The sequence below is a fragment of the Grampus griseus genome, assembly GCF_964374135.1.
Source record: "Grampus griseus genome assembly, chromosome: 13".
NCBI classification, from domain to species: Eukaryota; Metazoa; Chordata; class Mammalia; order Artiodactyla; family Delphinidae; genus Grampus; species Grampus griseus.
In genome coordinates this window covers 53050681-53077348 of record NC_139007.1, presented here as the reverse complement: position 1 = coordinate 53077348, position 26668 = coordinate 53050681, and the positions used below count along the sequence as shown (strand labels likewise).

At 38.5% G+C, this 26668-nt stretch overlaps 1 protein-coding gene across 1 annotated transcript in view; it reads right to left on the bottom strand.

Moving 5' to 3' along the window:
* NCOA7 (nuclear receptor coactivator 7) overlaps nucleotides 1-26668 on the bottom strand; it is a 144351-nt gene that overhangs the window by 31050 nt on the left and 86633 nt on the right. Inside the window, exons 6-10 of the mRNA XM_082668590.1 lie at nucleotides 23681-23794; nucleotides 22999-23124; nucleotides 21102-21286; nucleotides 15948-16993; nucleotides 14538-14706 (exon numbers count right to left, since the gene is read on the bottom strand). Coding sequence (XP_082524716.1) covers nucleotides 14538-14706; nucleotides 15948-16993; nucleotides 21102-21286; nucleotides 22999-23124; nucleotides 23681-23794 — 1640 coding nt within the window. The remainder of the gene's footprint in view (nucleotides 1-14537; nucleotides 14707-15947; nucleotides 16994-21101; nucleotides 21287-22998; nucleotides 23125-23680; nucleotides 23795-26668) is intronic.

Below are 26668 nucleotides of genomic sequence, written 5' to 3'. Positions count from 1 at the left end.
AAGACTTGGTCCCTGCCCTCAGAAGGTTAAAGTCCAGGAGGAAAAAGCCACAAGTAGTCCACATTTGTAGAAGAATGTAGTAAGTGTTATGACAGAGGTGAAAGTACAGGGGAGCAGCATCTAAACCAGATGTGGGAAGTTCTTAGAGATGATATTTGAACTAATTTGTGCACTTAGGTGGGGTGGGTAGGGGGGTGGGCACCCAAGCAAGCAGCTAATAAGTCTGATTCATGTTTCTTAACACTGAAACACAGAAGGGTCACAATGGGAGCAAGAGATCCTAGAGATGTTAAATGGATAGAATAAGCTGGATGTGGTGACTGAGCAATGTGGGGAGATGACTGAGAAGCAAGATTATGCCCATGTTCTGGCTTTGGGGACTGAAAGGCTGGTGGTACCAGTTACTGTGATGGAGAAAACAGAAAGCAGGAGTTAGGGGGACAGTGGCAGGGACAAAGATGGAAATAAGGGGACTTCCCTGGTTAAGACCTCGCGCTTCCACTGCAGGGGGCGCCGGTTCGATCCCAGGTCGGGGAACTAAGATCCCGCGTGCCGCGGGTAAGACCGAAATCCTAAGGAAAAAGAACAAACCTTTTCTTAAAAAAAAATGGAAATGAGAAGCCCAGTTTAGAGCATGATCTGTTTTGAGTTTGTTTGATCCATGGATGATCCAAATATTGAAGTTTACTAGGTATATATGTGTTTGAGGCTCAGTAGAAAGTTCTAGACTAAAGATAGCTGAAAATGATTGGCACATAATAAAAAGAATTAGGTGCGGGCAATTGTATCTACAATGAGGAAGAGAAAGAGTCATTTAAAGGGTAACATTTAATGAAGAAACAAACTAGGAAGGGATGATAGAAGGAAAGAAGGTGTTAAAGAAATGAGGGATGGTCAATGGAGTCAAATGCTGCAAAACAAAGTCAAATAAGAACAAAGTAACACCCATTTGTTTACCACAAATGGGAGAATGCCTCGCAGATTCACCAATCCAAAGCAGCAGGATGCTCAGGGAAGGACCTGGGTACTTTGTATGTTTAAAGGCTTCTAGATGAGTTTATTACAAAGCTAAATTTGGCACCCATTGATCTAAGCCATAAATTCTTTGTTAATGCCATATACTTTCATATCTGTGAAACAGAATACACTCCGCCACAGGCTTCAGTCCCCAACACGCCTGAATCTAGAAACTGGGGATGACCACTCCTGTGAGGGGAAAAGGTGCCGGACTTCACTTCCTCTCCCCAGTGCATCAGTACCTGAGGGTTGTTCCCCTGTCAAGTGCAGGCTGGGAAAGGGCTGTAACTGTCAGTCTAGAGAGGGATCACTGCAGGGTGTATTGTTTGGGGAAACAAGGATTTACGCAGGTAGAGAAAAGAAGGGAACCACCTGAACTCGAGAATATAGTATTTTTAGAGGTGCCAAGCTAGAAAGGTCCTAGACTTACTGCGAAAAGCCCATAAAACGACTAATTCCAGTAAAACCCCAGATTCAGGCAGATCAAGAAAAAGCTAGAAAGGTAGGTCAGTCTGCAAAGAGCTTTTAAAAACAAACAAGGGGTTTAGACTTGAATCCTGAAGGCTTAAGATATTTTGGGGGCAATGTGACAAGATCAAAATATCTTTTTAGAAGATGTGGCCATAAGGTACAAAATAGATTTTAAGGGGGGGACTTCCCTAGTGGTCCAGTGGTTAAGAATCCACTTTCCAATGCAGGGGATGCGGATTCAATCCCTGGTCAGGGAACTAAGATCCCACAAGCCATGGAGCAACTAAGCCCACGCATCACAACTACTGAGCCCACGCACCACAACTAGAGAGAAGCCCGCACACCACAACGAAGATCCCATGTGCCGCAACTAAGATCTGATGCAGCCAAATAAATAAATATTTTTTAAAAAAATAGATTTTAAGGGAAGTAACTAGAGAAGCGGAAATTATAGTTTACGTATAAAGTGCTGTGTTCACAGTAATAGTCATATAAAATAAGGTACCTGGATCTTCAGAAGATGGAATATTATGTGGTTTTTTTGTTTGTTTGTCTGGTTTTGGTCAGATAACCACTGTAGCACATAAAAGTTCATTCTAATACTGAGCCAATGCTAGAACCAGCCTGAACTAAGTTAAGACATCGAGTATCAGAGAAAGGACATTTTAGTCAAGCTCTTTATTTCCATACAATGTACTGATTAGACTACTTCAGTTCAATTAATGAGCACCCACAGAGTATCACCCATAAAATACCAGTCACTTCCTCTCCCCATAACCGCTGAAATATATCTAGCCAGACGGAAGGCACTTGATCAAAGTCCGAGTTGAATAAATTTGAGGATACTGCAAATTTTCATTCCCTCACTAGCCAAGACATGACTTAGACTGTATGAAGTACCCCTTTCCCACTCCCATTTCAGTGATTTGTTAGCCCAAAGAGTATAATCAATACAGTTTCGACTACTTGCTCTGGAAACTGGTTATGAGAATGGGATTTGAAATCAAAATGACTTGAGTATAAATCCTGGATTTGATGTTTGCCAGTTTGAACAAGATGTTGAAACTCAGTGTGTCCCAGTTTTTGTATTGGTAAAATGGGAAATAACACCACATGGCTCACAGAACTATCATGAGTATTAAGTGAGATAACCCATGCAAAATAGCATCCAGAGTACCACGACCAGCTCAGAGTCGAGGAGGGTATCGAGTGCCCTGCCTGCCCTCTTGGCTCTCTGACTTAGAGCTGGGGAAATGGATAGTTCAGCTGGTGAGTTAGTTTCTTCGCTACTCCCCTTTGAGTTTCTAAGAGTGGCAATCCTACTTTAGAGGATGAAGATATCGTAAAAGCATCTTTGTGAAGGTAGGAGCTCAACCAGAATGACCTGAAGCACTTTACAAAGTTGCAATTCAAGCACCAGAATTCTATAAGGGTCCAAAGATGCTTAGACCCATAGTTTGAAAATGAATAAGATTTCAGATACACAGCACATCATGAAAAGCTCAGTACTCATGACTTGCAGAATTTATTCTAAATATTCCAAAACTAAGACAGAATATTTTTTAAAGACAAAAGGAAAATACAAAGAAGAGCTGAAAGGTAGATCCTGACTAGGATCTGACATCAACCAGTCCCTCCTAACAATGTAAGATAGCTTTGACGGACAAAAGGTTACATAAAGGGTCTTTGTGTCTTTGGCTGCTACTTCTAGAAATGTGAAAAAGGGAAATAAATCTCAATTTGTATTTACTATAGTATAAAACCAACAAAGATTGGACTAAAATGGTCTCTAGATAGATAGATAGAGATATCCAAGTATCTCATAAAATTAAAATGTGATTAGAGAAAATTTTTTTAAAAAAATCAATTATATTCCATTATATCAGTACAAGGAAAAACAGTAAAGAGTAGAAAATAAAATTAAGAAATTCCTACAAAATCCTATTTAGAAAACAGTAACTATGAAACTCTAGATAGAGCTAAGGACTAGCAATGAAACATATTTAATATGAAATACTTATACTTACTTATCCATGGGATGAGCTTTCCGCTGAATATCTTTGGGGGAAATGCTGACCTAACGAAAAGGCACCCTTCCTAAAAATGGGGGCTTGAACACTTGGTTCTACTCTTTGAGGTAGGCAACCATGGAGAACCCTGGAGAGAGAATACACACACTTGCAGGAAGTACCTACTGCTCACGTATTGGATCTGAGAAATATGCATATGACATGGACAGCACGTTTTAAAAGGACAGACACCTGTGTGCTCATGGGTACATAACTTAAATTTTTAAGTGTTAAAAAAAAAAATCCCAACCATTACAAAGTGCTTGGGAACCTCAGTTATTCTTGACATTATGTAAGGAAATACCACGCTTTCTAAAACAGAATCAACTTAACATATATGATGAGTTTACTCTAAATGTCGGCAGGCACAAAATGTTAATTATCCCACGTAAAACAAAGGGCTTGTTGATCTCAATTAGAAACAGATTAGAGAAACATGGTATGTTAGATAATTTTTAACAAATATATATTACAAAATATAAATATCAAGGTATAAATTAATTTCTCATTAAAAGAGTCACACAGAATAAAAATCCTCAGGCCACTACTCACTTGACTCCGTAACAAATGTTATATAACAAGTGTTCACTCAACTTTAAAATAAAACATTTAAAAAGCTACATTTTCTTCCTTTCTCTTCTACCAAATGGATAGAGAATCATACCACTTAGATTTCCCAGTATGTGGGGCAAAGGGCACTCATGCTGGTGCTGTATAAATTGCCACACACTTTCCTGTGCAACCTGTATTTAAACGCCTTACACGTACCCTTTGGTTTGGTAAGACAACCTGAAGAGTTTTACAAAGGTGTTTAATATAGCGTTGCTTATAATGGAAAAAAAACTGGAATAACCTTATATACAAAGCAGAAACATAATTAAATCAACCAGGAAACATAATGGGGGCTACTAATTATATTGTTCATATACATATAATAGTATAGTAGTACGTAATGTGGAAAATATGCATAACATATTAAGTGGGGAAAAAACCAAATTGCAAAATAGATTCTACCTTCCTCTCCCCTCCTGCTTATCTGTATGTTCAAGTGTTGCTAAAACTATCTTAGCATAATTATTTTCAAGTTTAAACACATTTAAAAATACCCACGGGCTCTCTCTTTCCCCCTTCTCCTCTCTTATTAGTTTACTTATTACACAAATCACACTAACCAATTAATTCATCTTGGATTAAACATTTATACATGATTTGGTAAATTCTACATAATTCCCAGTTAACTCCATTTCCATCTTATTTATTTTAGAAGCTGGATATTATGAAATCAATTATTATGAAACACTTCAGAGATTGAGGCCATAAATAATTGAAAAAAGAAAACTTTTAATTTGAATAGGAATTATTGGTTCTTTCTAAGAAAGGAAATATCTCAGTGTTAAGAAAGGAAAAAAGACAATTGTATTTTTTATATAGAAGAGTATCCAAATGTTTAGAATACAATCTATATCGTCTCTAGAAAGTGCGAGGAACTGTTTTCACAAGATCCTCAGGGTAGGTTCCCAGTCTTACTCATTTATAACTAGCCCAGTGCCTGCCCGGACGTACACACTCAGTAATTGTACAACTATGATCTAGTTACTTAACCCTCACCATGAACCGTTTTTCAAATTAGGAAATCAGGTTTCAAATGGATAATGTATCTTACTCTAGGGCCCACAATTCCTAGGGATTCTCATTCATCTCAGTCCAATTTGGGGGCTCATTATTCCATTGGCCAGAGCAGGGCAACCCAAGGCGCCATACCTCTTCCAGGGCAGGACACGATTCTGTCTTCTTAGACATCAGATAGCTTCTGGCACAGGCTCGCACAGAGTAAAGGTGCAAAAAATAGATGCTTGTCAATAACAACCACCTTATTGCCTGTGGTACTTTATCAATTTAGGATTATCTTCCCGATAAAATATTCCTTTAGGAGCAATAGTGTTGGGGTTTTTTGTTGTTGTTGTTTTGTTTTCAAATTGAAGTATAACTTACAATATTATATTAGTTTCAGGTGTACAACATAGTGCTTTGGTGTTTTATACATTAGGAAAGGATCACCACAGGAAATCTAGTTACCATTTGTCACCATACAAAGTTATCTATTGTAGATTTCTGATTTGTGGTTACCATGGGATTCACGTATGTTGACCTATAAGTACACTTACTTGTTTTAAGCAGGTAATTATTTAAGTTCCAACACATTCTAAAAGATCTACATTTTTACCCCCCCATTCTGTGTTTTTGATGTCATATTTTACATCTTCATGTTTATCCCTTAACTGTTTATTGTAGTTATAGTTGACTTTACAATTTTTCATCTTTTAATCTTACCGGGACTTCCTTGGTGGCACAGTGGTTAAGAGTCCGCCTGCCAATGCAGGGGACACAGGTTCGAACCCTGGTCCGGGAAGATCCCACATGCCGCGGAGCAACTAAGCCCGTGCGCCCCAATTACTGAAGCCTGCGTGCCTAGAGCCCGTGCTCTGCAACGAGAAGCCACTGCAATGAGAAGCCCGCGCACTGCAACGAAGAGTTGCCCCCGCTCATTGCAACTAGAGAAAGCCTGCGCACAGCAACAAAGATCCAATGCAGCCACAAATAAATGAATAAAATTTTTAAAAAAATCTTCGTACTGGCTTATTTCAGTGGTTGATCCACAGTCTTTACTATATATTTGTCTTTACTAGTGGGATTTTTCCTTTTCTATAAATTCTTCTTGTTGAAGCTTTTTCTTTTCCACTTAGAAAAGATCCTTTGACATTTGCTTTTAGAGTTGGTATAGTATTAATGAACTCCTTGCTTATCTGAGAAGTTCTTTATCTCTCCTATTCCGAATGACAATCTTGCCAAGTAGAGTACCCTCAGTTGTAGGTTTTTCTCTTTTAGCACTTAAAATTTATCATGCCACTCCCTTCTGGCTTGCAAAGTTTCTGCAGAGAAATCAGCTGATAGCCTTATGGGGATTACTTGTACATGACTCTTTTTCTCTTGCTGCCTTTAGAATTCTCTCTTTAAGTTTTGCCATTTTAATTACGATGTGTTGGTGTGGGGTCTCTTTGGGTTCATTTTGTTTGAGACTCTCTGTGCTTCCTGTATCTGGATATATGTTTCCTTCTTCAGGTTTGGGAAGTTTTCAGCCATAATTTTATCAAATACATTTTTGACCCTTTTCTCTCTCTTCTCCTTCTGGGACCCCTATAATGTGAATGTTAGTATGCCTGGTGTTGTCCCAAAGGTCCCTTAAACTGTTCTCGTTTTTTTCTTTTTGCTGTTCTGATTGCATGATTTCCACTATTCTATCTTCCAGATCACTCATGTGTTCTTCTGTACCACCTTGTCTGCTGTTAATTCCTTCTAGTATGTTTTTCATTTTAGTTATTGTAATTCTTCAGTTCTGACTGGTTTTTGTTTTCTAGTTCCTTGTTAAAATTCTCACTCGGTTCATCCATTCTTTTCCCTAGTTCAGTTAGCATTCTTATTACTAATGTTTTGAACTCTTTATCTGGTAAATTATTTATCTCTGTTTCATTAGTTGTTTTTTCAAGGGAGTTTTCTTGTTCTGCTGTTTGAAACAACTTTCTCTGTCTCTATGAAATTAGGTCAAACAGTTACCTATCCTGGTGTTGACGGGATGCCCTTGTGTGGAAGCATACCGACACAGTCTGCATGTGGCTTTGGTGGGAGAGCTAGATATGAAATGAGCACAGGTCATGTCTTTCCCCAGGGTGTGCTGGCAGCTCTTACCTTGGTGGGAGGTGGAGTTGGCGATGGAAGCAACAAACCCAGAGCCAGGTGTGAGCTGGGGCTTCTCCTGTGCTCAGTGGCTGACACTTCCTCACTGGGGGCAGGGGCAGGTCCCAAGGTGCTGAAGCAGAAGCACTGAGGTTCAGGTTTGAGCTGGTTCTGTTCCCTCTAAGTGTGTGCTCTCCCTGCTCCCAGCATCGGCACCTTTGCCCCAGAGGAGCAAGGGGCTGGAGCGGGCACCTGGAGTGGGCAGCCCCATTGTGCCAGTCAGCACTCCAGACCACACACAATCTGCTGGCTCCATGAGCACCAGGGAATGGCTCCTCTCTCTGCATTCAGAGGTAGTGCCAGGTCCAAGCTGGCTCCTTCCCCACAACTGTGCGCTCTCCTCGGCAAGAGCAGCTTTAGCCCTAGCGGGGAGCTGCATCAGAGAACAAGAGGGGCCCAGACGTGCACTGAGGTGGTCATGGGAAATTGCCCATGGGAAACCAGTCAGCATCCTGGGCAGTTTCATCCTGAGCAGTTTCAGTCTGCTTCCTCCGCCTTGTTTCAGGAGAAAGCAAGTGTGTGCGCGCTCTTCAGGAGCAGAGTCTAAGTTCCCCGCAGCCCCCCTGCTATTCCCACTGGTTTTCAAACAAGCCAAGGGGTATCATCTTCCCTGTACTGGACCCCAGGGCAGGGGCACCCAATATGTGGTTCAAACCGCTCACTCCTCAGGGAGGATCTCCCAGCCCATGTAATCTCCTTCCTTTTCTGTGTCTCCTCCTAGAGGCACAGGTCCTGACCTGATCGTTTCTCTTCCCTTCCTGACTTTGTGTGGATCATTTTTTACAGCCTTGGTTGTACAAGAGTCTTTCTGCCAGTTTCCAGTTTGTTTTCAGTGAGAATTGCTCTACTTGAAGATGTATTTTTGATGTGTTCATGGGGGAAGATGAGCTCAGTGTCTTCCTACTCCACCATCTTGATCTTTAAAATTACTACACTATTATTGACTATATTCCCTGTATTGTACATATATCCCAGGACTTATTTTATACTTGGAAGTTTGTACCTCTTAATCCCCTTCACTTATCTTGCCAATCCCCATGGCAACCATCCAGTTTGCTTTCTGTATCTGTGAGATGGTTTCTGTTTTGTTATGTTTGTTCATTTGAATTGTTTTTTAGATTCCATATAAGTGAAATCATACAGTATTTATCTTTCTCTGTCTTACTTATTACACTTAGCATAACACACTCTAGGTCCATCCATATTATTGCAAATGGCAAGATTTCATTCTTTTCTATTATGGCTGAGGGATATTCCATTGTGTTTCTTCCTTACCCATTCATCTATCGATGGACACTTAGATTGCTTCCATACCTTATTGTAAATAATGCTGCAGTGAACAATGGGATGCATACATCTTTTTGACTTAGTGTTGTTTTCTTCAGATATATACCGAGAAGTGGAATTGCTAGACTGTGTGGTAGTTCCTTCTTTAATTTTTGGCGGAACCTCCATACTGTTCTCCATAGTGGTTGTACCAATTTGCTTTCCCACCAACAGTGCATGAGACTTCCCTTTCTCCACATCCTCACCAACACTTGTTACTTCTTGTCTTTTTGATGACAGCCATTCTGACAGGTGTGAGGTAGTACCTAATCATGATTTAGAATTTATTTATTTATTTTTGGCTGTGTTGAGTCTTTGTTGCTACGCGCGGGCTTTCTCTAGTTGCGGTGAGCGGGCATCTCATTGCGGTGGCTTCTCTTGTTGCAGAGCACGGGCTCTAGACGCTCGGGCTTCAGTAGTTGTGGCGCACAGGCTTAGTTGCTCCACAGCATGTGGGGTCTTCCCAGACCAGGGCTCAAACCCGTGTCCCCTGCATTGGCAGGCAGATTCTTAACCACTGCGCCACCGGAGAAGTCCTCTAATCATGATTTTGATTTGCATTTCCCTGATGATTAGCGATTTGAGCATCTTTTCATATGCCTGTTGGCCATTTGTATGTCTTCTTTGGGAAAATGTCTATTCAGATCCTCTGCCCACTTTTTTTTTTTTTTTTTTTTTGCGGTACGCGGGCCTCTCACTGTTGTGGCCTCTCCCGTTGCGGAGCACAGGCCCCAGACGCGCAGGCTCAGCGGCCATGGCTCACGGGCCCAGCCGCTCCGCGGCATGCAGGATCCTCCCGGACCGGGGCACGAACCCGTGTCCCCTGCACCGGCAGGCAGACTCTCAACCACTGCGCCACCAGGGAAGCCCCTCTGCCCACTTTTTAACTGAAATTTTTTTTGATACTGAGTTGTATGAGTTCTTTATGTTTGAGTCCTTCATGTGTTTTGGATATTAATCCCCTATCAGACATATAATTTGCAAATATCTTCTCCGTTTCAGTAGGTTGCTTTTTCATTTTGTTGATCATTTCCTTCACTGTGCAAAACCTTTTTAGTCTGATGTAGTCCTATTTGTTTATTTTTGCTTCTGTTGCCCTTGCCCAAGGAGACATATCCAAAACAATACTGCTGAGACCGATGTCAAAGAGCTTATTGCCTATGTTTTCTTCAACGAGTTTTATGGTTTCGGGTCTTACATTTATATCTTTAATCTATTTTATTTTTGTATGTGGTGTAAGAAAGTGGTCCAGTTTTCCCAGCGCCATTTATTGAAGAGACTGTCTTTGCCCCCATATTCTTGCCTCCTCTTTTGTAAATTAATTGACCATAAAAATGTGGGTTTATTTTGGTGCTCTCCATTCTGTTCCATTGATCTATGTATGTTTGGTGCCAGTATGCTTTGATTACTATAGCTTTGTATTATAGTTTGAAATCAGGGAGTATGATGCCTCCAGCTTTGCTCTTCTTTCTCAAGATTGCTTTGATTATTTGGGGGGTTTTGTGGTACCATACAAATTTTAGGATTATTTGTTCTATCTCTATGAAAAACACCATTGGAATTTTGATAGGTATTGCATTGAACCTGTGGTATGGACATTTTAACAATATTATTCCAATTCATGAGCATGGGATAGCTTTCCATTTATTTGTGTCTTCCTTGATTTCTTTCGTCAGTGTCTTATAGTTTTCAGCATTTAGGTCTTTTACCTCCTTGGTTAAATTTATTCCTAGGCATTTTATTCTCTTTGACACAATTGTAATTGGAATTATTCTCTTAATTTCTTTCTGATAATTCATTATTAGCATACAGAAACAACTGATTTTTGTATATTGATTTTTGTATTCTGAAACTTACTGAATCATTTATTAGTTCTAAGAGGTTTTTTTGTTGTTGTTGTTGGACTCTTTAGGGTTTTCTATATCTGATATTGTGTTATCTACAAATAGTGACAGTTTTACTTCTTCCTTTCTGGATGACTTTTCTTTTTCTTGTCTGATCGCTGTAGTTAGGACTTCCAATACTATGTTGAATAAAAGTGGCAAGAGTGGGTATCCCTGCCTTGTTCCTGATCTTAGAGGAAAAACTTTTCAGCTGAAGTGAGTCTTTTGTATGCAGCATATAGACAGGTCTTGTTTTATCTACTCAGCCACCCTGTGTCTCATGATTGAAACATTTACTGCATTTATATTTAAGTGATTATTGATAGGTGTGTACTTATTGCCATTTGGTTCATTGTTTTCTGGTTGTTTTTGTAGTTCTTCTGTCCCTTTCTTCTTCTCTTGGTCTCTTCCCTTGTGGTTCAGTAATTTTCTTTAATGTTATGTTTGGGTTCCTTTCACTCTATTTGCTTGTATCTATTGTAGGTTTTTGTTTATGGTTACCATGAGGTTCATACATATTGACATGTGTGTGTGTGTACATGTATATACATATATATACATATGCATACACACACATGTACATATACATGTGTGTATATATATATATAGTTTATTTTAAGCTGATAGTCATGTAAGTTCAAACATATCCCAAAAGCACTACATTTTTACCACTCCCCTCCATGTATTATGTTTTATGACATCCTATTTTACCTTTTATTTTGCGTATACCTTAACCATTTATTGTAGTTATAGTTGATTTTACTCCTTTTGTCTTTTAACCTTCACAGAAGCTTTTTAAGTGGTTAATCCACTGCCTTTACTATATATTTCCTTTTATCAGTAAGATTTTTTTCTTTCATATATATTTTTATTTCTAGTTATGGTCTTATCTTTTCCATTTAAAGAAGACCTTTTAACACTTCTTGTAAGACCTGTTAGTTCAGTAGTGATGAGCTCCTTTAGTTTTTGCTTGTTTGCTCTGTATCTCTCCTTCAATTCTGAATGACAAACTTGCCAGGTAGAGTATTCTTGATTTTAAGTATATTTCCTTTCTACACTTTAAATATATCCTGCCACACACCGTGGCCTGCAAAGTTTCTGTTGAAAAATCAGCTAGTATCTTATGGGGCTTCCCTTGTATGTGACTAGTTGTTTTCCTCTTGCTGTCTTCAAAATTCTCTTTAACTTCTGCCTTGTTAATTATGTCTTGGTATGTATCTCTTTGGGTTCATCTTGTTCGGGACTCTCTGTGATTCCTGGACTTGGATGTCTGTTTCTTTCCCCAGGTTAGGAAAGTTTTCAGCCATTATTTCTTCAGAAAAGTTTTCTGCCCCTTTCTCTCTTCTTTTTCTGGAACCCCTATTATGCAAATGTTAGTGCATTTGATATTGTCCCAGAGGTCCCTTAAACTACCTGCATTTAAAGTTTTTTCTTTTTGCTGTTCTTATTGGATAATTTCCACTATATTATGTCTTCCAGATCACTGATCCATTCTCTGTATCATCTAATCTGCTGTTGATTAGGAACAATAGAGAGGAATAGTGAAACATGTTTGTGAACTTATGTCAACAGGAAAACATTAAGGAGCTGCGGTGCATTGCATGAGCCAAAGAGACCTGCCCATGAGAGTACACTGTCACACAGAAGGTCTATGAGAGCATCTTATGACCTAGAAAGAAAGCCACTGCTAGGGCGACTTCACTCTGCTGCTGAAACTCCAATGATATGAAGACCCATTAAATAGAAAGGCAAGAAGAAATGCTCAGTTTGATGTAGCAAGGGAATCCAGAAGTTATCATCAGAGTGAGAAAAGCACTGCACGCCACTTCCTAGCTCCTTAAGGACTTTGTTGACCTTAAAGTCCTGAAGAATTTCATAAATTGGAAATAAAAATGAACTTTTATTTCTTGTGCACTTGGAGTTCTGGGTGGGAGCTAACTATAGAATTTCTTCATCTTTCCCTATCTTAAACTAAAATGTAGCTTTTCTTAAGGGTAGGTAGAGATGGAAATACATAAAGGAACAACAGAAAAAAAATTCCTAACATCTATACAAAAAATCATTAACATAGTGAGATAATGTCTCCCAGAAAAATCTTTGGTTAATTAATGATTAGCTTAAGAAAGAAAACTAAGAATGTCAGGTTATTTGTTAGCCAAAGACAAATAAATCATGGACACTATAAAACACAATGTAATAGAATTCAACAAGTGACCTACTTTAAAAAGCTCACAAAAACCACCTCTGTATGAGGTCAAAGAGAAGTACTGTTTCAGCATTACAGACTTATTCTGGGTTAAAGAATGACAGTAAAATAACTACATGTGTGAGACTGCAAAAAATTTACTCTAGAAGATTCCTTGGTATGCACAAGTCTCATTAAGGATAATAAAATTGAAAAATCCTAATGTCCTTATATTATAAACAGTACATTTCTCCAGAGAAAAAAACATATGATAGGTAGTTTTCCTGATGGATGAGGAATCCACATAACCTAAATGTGGCTGAAAGTTTCAGTGCTTTGTTTTCCCCACCTTTAAAATCAGTTTGTCCATCTATGGCATCTGATTCTAGAACACTGATTTTAACAGGATTTCAGAAATTTATTATTTAAAAATATTTCAACAGAAGAAATGTGAAAGACACATATTTTCTTTGTATCTCCTCAGTGTCCCTAGTTTAAAGTTTCGTGGAGATAGCATTGGGGCTGCAAGCACAGGACAGGAGTGTATTTTGTAAATAGGAAACAGATTATGTTTAACGTCTATGTAAACATGGGTCTGTGTCCAAGCCAGAAAAAATATTAACAAATTTGTTCATTAAAATCCTATTAATTATCTTCACATTAAACTATGATTTATTAAAATCAGGCAACTCGATGAGAATTATCATTCTGGGTACTAATCAGCCAGAAGGTGTGCTCATGCTTGAAATTTAATTTTGCTTTATTAAAAATTCATGCTTTGGAGTTCCCTTGTGGTCCAGTGGTTAAGACTCAGTGCTTTCACTGCTGTGGGCCCGGGTTCAATCCCTGGTTGGGGAACTAAGATCCCACAAGCCACACAGTGCAGCCAAATAAATAAATGAAATGACCTCTTCACTACTGAGATATCAGGGGGAAAGTTCATTAAAAAAAAAAAAAAATCATGCTTATGGAAGCTCAGTGAGTATTTGTTCTTGGTAGGTACGTTAGCCAAAAAGTATGCCTTGATGACTAGTTAGGAGAAGGAAAAATGTGTGAATTTAACAATTTTGGAAACTAATTGCAAGGCCTTTGTAAAGAAAGTATATTTTATTCTATTACATACAAAAGAAAAACAATTTTTTCTAAAAATAATATTTCCTAAATATTTCTATTATAAAGATGTCTTCAGTGACCTACTGCTGAAGAATGTCTATGTCACTATCTCTGCTATCCTAGACTGTCACATCACCAATAAATTTTCTTCTTTGGCAATTTAAAAACACAAATCTCTTTAGAGGTATATAGCCCCTCGAGCGTACCCAGGTGATCTCATGTTACACTTCTCACGCTGCTGAGTCACAGATACTTTTCTCCATAAGGCGAAAGCAATCTTTAGTCCCCCGAGAATAACAGGCACTTTAAAATTACAATCATGCCTCTCTATTGCACTTGGGGTTTGGATCTGCTCCATCATATTCCTTTATTCCCAACAGAATAGCATTTGCAATTACTGGCACTTTAGAATATCTCAATCTTCCTTCATTTAAAATTCAACTGGGTAGAAAGTTTTGAAAGTGGTTCGGCACATAGTACCTAGGATGATCTCAAATTTGCTATATTGAAAACACCCTTTAGCAGAAAGTTACTGAAATAATATCCTTCTAGAAATTCTAAAATGTACAATTAAGAAAAACCTATTATTCAAGAATAAAATTATTTCAAGATTAAATTAAAAATCAAGATGCAATTAGAATCTACTTGACCAACAGATTTCCCATTCTAGCTCACACTCACCTCTCCCGAGGAACAGCAAACCAGTACTCTGGTTGCTTTCTTCGTTTGCCATACTGCTGGACCATGGCTGCAGTGTGAGTGGCAAAGGACTTTCTCATTGGTTTTCCCACTTTAATGCACAGAAACATGGGTGGAGTCTTGCTTTTCTCTTCTTTTGAAGGAAGTATATCTGAATCACACATGAAAAAAATTTCCTCATTATTGACGATATTGGTGATAGTTGGCATAAACATCATACAACATCGTCATATTAGGACTAATTAAATTTTTCAGATCTTCTTTAGCACAAAAGGAAAAAGCTTTGGATGTTTCAGGTTTGTCTACACCACATGAGATGCTACAAACTAGGAATAAGGATAAAAACCAACACACAAAACAGCAAAGGGTGGAGAATTGTAACAACCCACAAGAATACATATTAATGAACGGTACTGAGGACCCAACCATACCATAACGCAATTCAGTTTAGAACTGAAATACCTTCAAAAACCTTTTAAAACTCCTTTAGATTTAGAAATTCAAAGTGAAAAAGGAAAGTTACCTGAAAGATGTAAAAAAGCGAACTACTTTTGAAATAGAATTCTATGTCATAGTTTAATGTTCAAAATAGATAGCATATATTGCTAATTTTTCCCAATTACAGTTGAGCCCTGAACAAAACAGGGTTTAGAGGCACTGACACCTGTGCAGTTAAAAATCTGTGTATAACTTTAGACTTGGCCCTCCATGGATTCAACCAACCATGGATGGCGTAGTACTGTATTTCGTATTTATTGAAAAAAATCTGTGTATAAGTGGACCTATGCAGTTCAAAACCTTCTAATGTAAAGATATATACCCTATTGAGAAAATGCTGTTCTCGAATAATTATACTACTTTTGCTGTTGCATGTACAAGTTTTAGGAAGGCAGCTATACAGGCATACCTTGGAGATATTTGTGGGTTTGGTTCCATCACAATAAAGTGAATATCGCAATCTAGTAAGTAACACAAATTTTTTGGTTTCCCAGTGCATATAAAAGTTATGTTTATACTATACTGTAGTCTGTTAAGTGTGCAATAGCATTATGTCTAAAAAAGTACATCTTAAAGAATCCCTTATTGCTAAAAAATGCCAACCATCATCTGAGTCTTCAGTGAGCTATAGCAGTAATATCAAAGATCACTGATCACAGATCACCATAATAATGAAATGAAGTCTGAAATCTTGCAAGAATTACCAAAATTACACAGAGACATGAAGTGGGCAAATACTGTTGGAAACAAGGTGCCCATAGACTTGCTTGACACAGGGTTGCCACAATCTTCAATTTGTAAAAAAAAAAAGAAAAAGAAATGCAATGTCTGTGAAGCACAATAAAACAAGATATGCCTATACAACAGAATATAAAGAAATTAAAAGTGGCTTACCTTCAATGGGTACCTGAATTCTCTTTAATAGCCATAACTGAATTTCAGATTTATTATCCATTTGTGCACCCTGGCAGCTGTTGTCCAGAGTAGGTTCCAAAGAGGAGTCTGGATCCACTTTATTCATATTTTCTTCTGTAGAAGAGCCTAGTTGCAATGGAAGGGGTGTTCTCTCTTTCACCCAGGTTTTATCGGCCTGTTCATTGCCCTCAATCGGGGGATCACCTGCCTGGGGAAGAGAACTACTAAGAGTGATGTCTATTCCCACTGGCTCAATACTTTTGCCATCACTTAATTCTGCCTTCTGCAAGTTATCAGGTAACTGTGACCCTTCTTTGTTCTTATTAAGGTAATATTCAATGAGTTTAACTTTATCTAGATCTTCATGTATGTTCAATGTGTTTTCCACCTGGCTTTCTGGGGAACCAGACTGCTTGTCCACCTCTGGCATTATATCTTGCTTCTCACAGGTTTCTAAATCTAGGGTCCCCTTCAATTCAGCATCACACTCTGTTTCTGAAAAGTTCAGGGCTGACTGCACCTGCATTTCCATAGTAGAACTGATTATTTGTGATTTAGTCTTCCTTAGCTCCACTGGGTCAAGAGAAAGGCACTCCTTTGAGCTGTCTCTTTTGTCCATCCCACTATCATTTTGAGAAGAAAGTTCTTCCAAGTCAACGAAGTCGTCTTCTTCTCCTAAGAGAGAATTTTCTTTGGCTATAGATTCAAATGCAGCCTGAGTGTCAGAAAGTTCCTTGCTGACTTTAGCTACTGCGGCAGACCGTTTGATTGCCTCTGCAGAGAATTCCAGTTTCTTTAACTTGTCTGACACAGAGCTGTCTGAGGGTTTCTTTTCTGTGTGTTCTGTTGACTTCTCCAAAGGTCTTGTTGATTTGGAATCTGAAGTGATGGTTCTCTCTCCATTCTGCTGCCGTTTTTCTTTGTTGAGAGATTTGAACTTACTGAATGGGTTGATATCCTTTTCTGAAGCCAGGTCTTCCCATTCTCCAGGCCTGTACAGAGGACAAAGATCCTGAGGTAGGTCACTGTGGGGGGAAAAATGGTGGGTGCACATGGAATGTTAAAAACAAAAACCAAAACAAAATGGATGAAAGGCAAAAAACAAAACAAAACCCAGCCAAAAACCAAAACATAAATATACTACAACTTAAATTTATGTTTAAAGGACTTTAAAATAAGGAAATGAAATCCAGAAATTGACTTCAAAATGAAAAATAAAATCAACTATAAAAAGTGGCAAAATAAAGAACCATGAGAGTTGCTCGCATATCCTATTAGAAGCAAATGAATGGTATTTGAGGTCATTTATGAACATGGAGATGTCACCCACCAGATTTTTAATGATGAAATAATGTTTCTGATTTTCATGAAGGACAAAGGAGAGGGACTGTTTCAGTACTATGACTAAAATTCCTTAGATATTCAAGGCTTTTCCTTTTTTATAAAATAGTACATAAACCAACTACATTAATTCTGAATGGCTCATTGACTGAGTAGCTACTCATTTAACTGCTCTATAAAATGACTGACACTGAATCATAATTTTGGAAGATCTGATGCTTCCAATAAAAGACATCCTTCTACTCCTGAAGGAGATGCAAGAGGATGATTTCCACTATTATTGTGTATATACAGCACCTGCTCCATTTTACAGTTTAAAATTTTATAGTTACCTGGGACACAGTCAATTGTTTTTCCTTAATAACAGATGCTTTACTACGCAGATTTGAGGTTTTATCAGTTACTCATTGCCATAAAGTAAAATTGATATTGTAATAAAATGAAAGAGTTAAGAAATTTATACTAATTATTATAAGTAAGAGCTCATTCAATTTACTTTTCTATAAAATTTTGAACTGGGACACAGTTAATTGTTCTTCCTTAATAACAGATGCTCTACTACCCAGATTTGATTTACACAGAAAACATTGATTAAACATGCTCTCCAAAGTTTAAAATAAATTGTCAAGAAACACTTTTTTAAATCTGTACTTCCGCTTACCCTAGTGTCGATAGTGGGTTAAAACACAGAGGTATAAAAACCCTATTTAAAAATAATATTTTTGGATTTCAGAAATAAATTTTCTAAAAAGGCTAGATCATATTCAGGTAATACTTTATTATTCTTGCTTTGAAATACTTATGACAATACTCAACAAAGTGCCAGGAAGTTCAAGTTACTGAACTTGAACTGTCTCCCCAAAGTTACCAAATAGATCACTTGCATGGAACACCCATGCTTTTTCCAATACAAAATAAAAGCCTATGTAATTGTCAGCCTCTGACAAATGCTTTAAAAAGCCTCTAATTCATAATTCATTACAATTCAATAATCATTCATCGAGCCCCTAAACACCACATGCTAAAAGACAATTGTAACAGTATCTCTGTTCTTCAGGAACCTGCACATACAAAAGTGTTCTGCTCAACGTGAGCATCTCAGATGTTAAAGATGCTTCAATTCTAGAGTCAAATAAGTTAGTGTAATGTAGTATAATTTCCATTTTCAGACCCAAAATTTAATTTGGCATATTAAAGGCCAAAGTAGGTCCTGTAACAAAGAAGCCCAGCTTTTCACATACTTAACTAGCAAATTAATAAGCAAAACCATCTTCCATGAACACTTAAGCCCCTTCCTCATCTCTTCCTTCTCTAGCTAGCTTGACCCCCACAAAGAATGCATTCGACTGCACTCTAATCAGCCTCCTATATTATCTTCTTGTCTATCCCTCCCTTCTTGTTCTACCTAATCCAAGCCGGGATTAATTCAGCCATCTCTTTTTCTGCATCACAACTGTCAAGCTCTGTCGGGGCAAAGTACATAGTGGTGTCAACTGGCTCTGCTGTTAATTAATGTTTTCTAGACTCAGCCAGAGATCTAATAATGACCAATAATCCTTTCGGTTGTTCTGTTCCTAGTCTCCGTGGCAGCTGGAGTTACAAAATGTCTTACACAAAATATATAAAGCCTGAAGGTGAGGATGGAGAGATTTTACACACGCACATACACACACACACACACACACACACACACTCTCTCTCTTTTAAAAACTATTTGCACGTGGCAGCTAGATAATTTGCACTTCTTGTTTTACCATACAACTTTAAATAATGAAATTTAAACTACTTTAAACAATTGATGGAATTCTGAGGTCAATACCAAGTTCATTTCACACTGATTCCACTACCACATTCTATTTTGCTCATTGGTGCACATACTGTTCATTAGCCTAAGAAGTCTTTATACACCTGCATCCACGGTAGCAATCACTGTACAATTCTGAAATAATTTCAACACATTAGGAGCCAATTCTCAACTCCTCTCTCTCCCCCCATCTACAGCATTAGGCCCGGATCATGAAACACAATCTCACATTGAGAGAAATCTTTCTGTAAGAATGTACCTTCCCTATTATTAAAAGAATACTTAACATCCTAAGCTGAAGATGTGTAACAGTATTACTCCACTGAAGCCATCATTGGGCAAGAAATGCCCCTATCTGCCTGTGCATCCACTTCCAAACTTAACTGTATCTTTACCTACTCTTATCTTCTTTCCTCTTGTCACCTCATGTTCACACTTTCTTCCCAAAAGTGACTCTTTCACTCCCTCTCCTCCTTCTTATCTAAGATTCCAAGGTAGCTGGACACTCCTTCACATGGTTCTCATGGAATGCCGTGTGCACCTCTGTATCTACAGTGTTGTTCAATTACCACTTCTCTCCACCTGTCGCACCCAGTAAACTGCAGGACAGGGGCCGTGACCCACTTATCTTCATATCCTTGCCACACAAGAGACGCGCACTAAGATGCATCAGAAGCCTCATTCTGCGTGAATAAAAGATTCCCACAGAACAATGATTAGAGTTTCAGATATGAACTGAAGGTTCAAATAAACAGCCTATACTTATTAGGTACCAGGCTATTTTCTAAGAGTTTTGGTATATCAATGCTTTTAGATCTTGTAACAGCTCTGCAAGCAGAAGAATACTATTAATTCCATTTTACAGATGAGAAAACCGAGGCTCAAGATTCAGTCACTCGTGAAGGTCATGGAGCCATAAGTGGCAGAGCCAGGGAAACCCAGGCATCATCCTGCAGGACTGCCTGGTCTGCTACACTGCCTCCTAAACCTCTAGGCACTTCTGCCAGAACTTGGAAACTACCCAGTGACCATGCTCCAGTGGTTCCTTCAGTGGCTGGGCATGTAAGGGTCTAGTGGATCAGATGCTAAGGACTGTAGAAGTCCAGGGGAACCTGCTGGCATAAACCCCTAGGGACGCTGTGTCTGGGTTAGTTCCCTAGTTACCTTCCCTTCTTTTCCTGAGCCCAAGGGGCTAGCTTCCCTTTGTTCTGTTGGACCCACTGCTTTGCCTTTACCTTGCTATCACTGAGAGTTTCTAAAGTGTTTTACTGCTAGCACATACATAGTATACAGAAATAGGCACACTGACAAAATGACAGAAAGAGTCAGATTATCCCTACAAGTGAATCGATTCTCTGAGTTTTCTTAAACTCTTTCTTCATGGGGAGCTTCTTTAAATCAAAAACCTCAGTTTTAGAAGGCAAAAGTAATCAGGACTAAAGTAATATCCATCTACATTTAAGAGACAAAACAAACTACTATTACAGCCTTTGCACACCACTTAAGGTATTCTGGTTACAGGGGCAGTGCCTCTGCATGTCCATGCAGATCTCTCTCCACACAGGATTAAGGAAACACATGAGCTGGGAAGATACCTATCCTAGAATTTGAATGAGGAAGAATGTAACTCTGTTTACCAATTAAACCAAAGAGAAAATACTATTCTCTTATCGATAATCAGACAAATTCTTTCAGAGAAACTTCATTTATTCTTTCATAAATTAAGAACATGCATTGCTCTTCAGAAAAATAAGCCAAAGAAATACCATTATTACGTGATTTTTTGATTTGAATGTTTCACTCTTCCTTATTGACCTTATCATTTCCATTTCCTCTCCTTTTTCTATTTTTTAAAATTTAGTGCACAAATATTCTACCTTCAAATTCACCTCTACACAATCTCTCACTCCTGCCAATGCCCTCACTTTTTAATTGCATTTAATTCTCCCAATACCCCTTTTTCTGGTAAACAAAGAAAGATCTCTTACGATGGCAAGGCATCTTTGATCTTCATGTGGGAGATGTCATTGTAGAGCGCGATGGAAACAACCTCTTCCATGGGGCAAATGAGGCCATACTCCTCACACCCATTTTCAATGACCAGGGGATCGGACTTATGAGGGTCAAACATGATATTGTTAGGAGTAACGATCATGACACCTCCGACCACACCCTGAAGAAAAAGACAGTACAGAGTCGCTACAGGCAAGATGCAACCACCCTAGCAGCTTTAATGAACTTATGTTGCCATTCCATTGACCTTCTGAACCATGGTATCCTGCAGGGCAATTGCATCCCCTCTACAAGGGCTGGAAAAAACAGGCTGATGAAATACAACTTTGGGTGCGGTGTGCTGAGCAGAGAAACAGGCTTGCCTCGCTGTGGCAATCAGCTGAGCCTGGTTCTAGCATGGCTGCTGCAATAGTACAATTGTGGTAGGATCTTGGGTTTCACATGTATGTCTCAGATTCGCCAACGTCCTGTCTGTAAAATGAGAAGGGCTGTCCCAGGTACCTTCCAAATTGAGAACTGTGTACTCTACAATCCACTCAGCACATATTCACTACCTGTCCAGCAAGTGCCTGGTACTGTGCTAAGGGAGCGGCTGCACTTCTAATATTTTGCTCTAAGATGCTTAGAAAGCCCACATTCAGCAAAATCTGACACAAATAGGAGTATGAAATTTTTGCAGACAAAAGTGAATATATCCAAACTATGGAAAGCGAAAGCAAAGAACAGTAGCTTGGTGGGTACTTAAAGTCTGAAACTTGGTCAGTTTATATGGTAGACCCTGTTGGCCACAGGGATGTTATCAACCAGGGACAGCAGGATATAAATAACTCCCTTTAGGTAAGTTATTTTTTTTATTTATTTTTTTTTGCGGTACGCAGGTCTCTCACTGTTGTGGCCTCTCCCGTTGCGGAGCACAGGCTCCGGACGCGCAGGCTCAGCGGCCATGGCTCACGGGCCCAACAGCTCCGCGGCATGTGGGATCTTCCCAGACAGGGGCACGAACCCGTGTCCCCTGCATCGGCAGGTGGACTCTCAACCACTGCGCCACCAGGGAAGCCCTAGGTAAGTTATTTATTTTGATACTCTTAATAAGTTTAGTGATCACCTTGGCAAAAAGTTTTGCCTTTCAGCACTACTTAGTCTTGGTTGCAAAAGTTTCAAGTGCATATCAATAATGTATTTTCCTACCATTTGAACCTGGCATGAAGTCTCTACTATGAGCACAGGAATTCGCTTTATATCAATATTACCCCTTCTTCAGAGGCTCACAAAATGTCAGATTTGTTCTTTATACAAAACACCAACAACCAAAAAACTGAAACCAAGATGTAACAGACATTTTTCATACCAGAATTTCTAGCGGCAAACAGGTCGAGAACTTAACCATTTTCCAGGTTAGGTGTTTAGCTCTTCACATGAACTTTCTTTTAATTAGCATACCCTATGAGTTAAATTTTATTATTGTTCCTACTTTATAGATGAGGAAAAATGGAAGCTTAAGAAATTCAAATACTTTGCCCATCGTCTCAGAGCTAGTGGTGGTAGAGTTGGAATTTAAGTTCAGTGAGCCCGACTCCAGCATTTGCTCTTAAACACATTCTGTACTGTCTCTCTAACAATTTATGGGCTAAGAACTGAAATATAAGTAATAAACCCAAGGTCACAAAGAATTGCATTTCAACGTGATGACTGTTATTCCCTCAGTAAGTCAAATGTCAGGCATCCAAGAGGGGAAAACTAATGGACAGTTGTGAAATGTTAAAGCTGAAACTTCGGGTAAGATATTTTAAAATAGCCTGCCTTCAGTCTTTTGGAACTAGTTTAGTTTTCCATAGACTCCAAGAAAAGGAAACAAATGGCATAGCCATATACCTTTCCATCGGTGAAGTAGCGACAATTCATTTTTAAGAATTTTACCACGCCTGGCTCGTCCTCTTCAGAAGTGGATGATAAGACTCTCTCAATGGGTTTTAAGGCCTTTCTTGCTAAGTCAGCATCCTTTAGAAAGCAAAATTTTCCAAAATCAAATAGAAGCACTTTTTCAAAAGATTATTCATTTATTTGAATCAAGCCATCTACGTTCCCTGTAAGTAACCTGTTCCTATTTAACGTGAACATAAAAAAAGGCATATGTCTTTCAACCTTCAAAAGTATCACCCAAATCAAACTAAGATTTTTAAAAAGCACATATGTATGAACCCATAAAAATGCCTCATCAAGTGTCTTTAGAAAATACCTTAAATGAAAGAATTTATATTGGACTCATGGTTCAAATTCTTTAGAAAAAGGAGTAAAGTAGTACAAATAAATTATTGGTCTCATTGAGAGTTTAACTTCATACTTCTACATAAATAAGACATGCATTTCTGCCTTTGAGACCTTAAATGTGAACAGGTTTCTTCTCTCAACTAATGACAAACTACTTAACCCCACCTCTTTGTCGAGGGAGGAGAGTTTCAGATGAACTCTTGTGAAAAATAACATGTAGAATTCTGCAATAACTCAAAACCATTGCTGAGAAATATGAACTTCAGTGCATGAATGAAATACATACAGGCAGTTTATCATATTCTGCATCTGATGATGAAGGAGAGACAGTAGCACCAGGACTGGATGATGATAACCTTAAGGTACTGGAAGCAAAGTTGGCATCTGGCACAAAAAGAACCTGAGAATGGGGAAGACAAGCTAGGTGAGTCCCAGGAATTGGGCAAACCACAAGGCAGTGTTTAGAGCAATTACTCTCTGTACAGTATCAGGCTGGGTGTGTGACTAAGACCTAGTTGGCTGTCACAGAACTCATGAGCTACTTGGGGCCTTCCAGACTAATCCATGAAACTATACTCAGCAATATGAATGTGTGCAGATGTGTGCAGTGCAAAGGGTACTGAACACACTGCAGGAGCTCACAGAGGGGAGAGGAAAGTGGGGAAGTATTCTGCAAAGGCCATATGAAGCAGGTGGGTCCAAGTGAAGCTTTGGACAATACATAGGATTTGGATAGGGAGGGAGGGAAGAGCCTTCCAGGGCAGGGTACTAATAGTACAAGGGAATAGAGGAGAGAGTCACATGGCGTGCTTCTAAACGTAATTCCTGTGTCAGGAAGGAAGGGGACACATCTAGGCTTTCTAAGCAGGCCCTGAGTGCTAACGCAGTAAGGTCCTTATACGATAAACTGTACAAGATAGTATCAATGTACAAGATAGTATCAATAATCAATACTTTCTCTTCCATCACTGTTTAGGTTATCTAAAAAATAAAATAAAATAAAAACCCCTGAATTGTACTAAATAGCTTCCTTCTGTAAAGTATTCTGGCTCCCGAAATGTTATTGTGATTCTGTTATTCAACACTTTTTTCACGAGACATGGCTACATTCTGGCATTATATCAAAAACAGTCTTAAAGTGACCTCTAATGTTATAAAACATAATTCAGAGCAAATCATGTAACAGCTGTTTAACACTGTTATTCACTCTTTTCCATCCTTCCAGTCATCTCTCTATTTTAACTTTAGTTATTTTAAATCTCTCTTCAATCCAGAAAAAATGAGGCAACAACAAAAGACACATTAAGATAAAGGTGGGAAAATCACCATCAAGGAGAAATAAGATGAGGACTGATTATACTGAAACTGTGCTCCAAAATTACCAAACATTCATTGAGAAGTGGGCCATAAAACTGGCTCTAAGTTTCCAAATAACCAATGCAAAGAGATAGACATCATGAGTTAATAGAATTCAATGTTCATAAAATAAAAACAAACCAGTTTCTTAGAAGTACAAGTATTCTCCCATGAAGTCTCATTAAAAAAAAAAAGTGTCTCCCATGAAGTCTCATTAAAAAAAAAAAGTGTCTCACAGTGAACTCTTTGTCCTTGATGACACATTGACAGTAAATACAATAAACAGTTTGGAGGACTGTTCTTTACAATTTCAAAATGGGTCAATGGAAAATGTCAGAAGTTTGGAGTTCCATAAAAGCAATTTACAGAAGGCTACAGCTCTTATGTATCATATGTATCTAGGCTAGAGGGACGGACAGATGTCATTTCTTCCAAACAATTCTCCATTCATATTTTTTTTTGCACCTGAGCTCTTGACAGGCATTAGGCAACATAGAGTGAGATTCTATTGTCTGACACTCTAAATGTCAAATCAAAGGGATAATTCCTATGCATAAACAGTTCACTGCACTGTAGACAGAAGTAACAGTTGAACACAGGGAAGCTCAGTCAGAATACGTCTTACTTCAACATGGAAGTGAGTCTGGATCACTCTTCTCAATTCCTTATCTTTGCCAGAAAAAACATGAGTGGAGCTAGATGCTGGGACAACTAACAGCACATAACTGTTGAGTTATATGAGGGTTACACAGCACAGTAAAGGCTAGAAGGGACATCCGAGATAATGCAGCCCAACCCCTCATATTTCAGAGATAAGGAAACCAGGGTCAAAAAAGGAAGTGACTTAGCCAAGTCAAACAGTTACTAAAGGGTCAAAGGAAATGAAGCTTTGGGGCACCTATTTCTATATTTTTACCCTTAACTAGGCATATTAAAACAGTTCCTATACCTCCTATTAGCTGCTGGACCTTAATCCCGTTCACTTAGTAAACGAATAAGGAATCACCCTAAATTATTTTACTAAGTCCCAGTGACTACAGTCTTCAGCCTTGAATTAGTAAGCCTAGGTTCACTGCTATGGGTCAGTTACACATTATGCAGCAATACCCCAGATTATAAGAAACCCAATAAAAGTGCCTGAAATCTAATTTTCCCAGAGATAAAAATTTATTAATTTTTAAAAAGTTTTAACTCATATTTCCCCTCAATTACCTGGTATCAGCAATATAGTAATATCTCCTTTTGACAAGGACATAAATACCAAAAGCATGATAGTACAAACTGGCCAATTTATGGTCTGTTGGTTTCATTTGCTGCCCGTGAAAGAAACGCAAAGAATACCACCATTGCCTGAATGAAGTTATACTTAGAAGAAGCAGTATACATCCTGAATAAAAATGTCACTCTAATGTAGAGATGCAGGAACATGGTCTAGTAAGTCAATAATGGAACCGGAATGTGCTCATGGCAACCAAGTAGTTCTACAGATGGGACTGGAAACTTGGCCTCAACAAGGATCTGCCTATGACTGGGCCATTTACATTTATTGGCTAAGTGTAGTTTTCAAGTAGAAACATAAGAATATCTTATGCAGAAGGTATTTAAAAAATTGCTGGATTAACCGAGAATGGCAAAATTATATGACATGTCAATTTCATTTAGTTTAACAAAGTACTAAAAGCCTGGGAAAAAATGTGTGGCTTTTTTTTTTAAATTGAAATATCACTGATTTATAGTATTGCGTTAGTTTCAGGTGTACAGCAAAGTGATTCAGTTATATATATATTTTTCAGATTATATTCCACTATAGATTATTTCGAGATATTGAATATAGTTCCCTGTGCTATATGGTAAATCATTGCCGCTTATCTATTTTATGTATAGTCGTTTGTATCTGTTAATCCCATACTCCTAATTT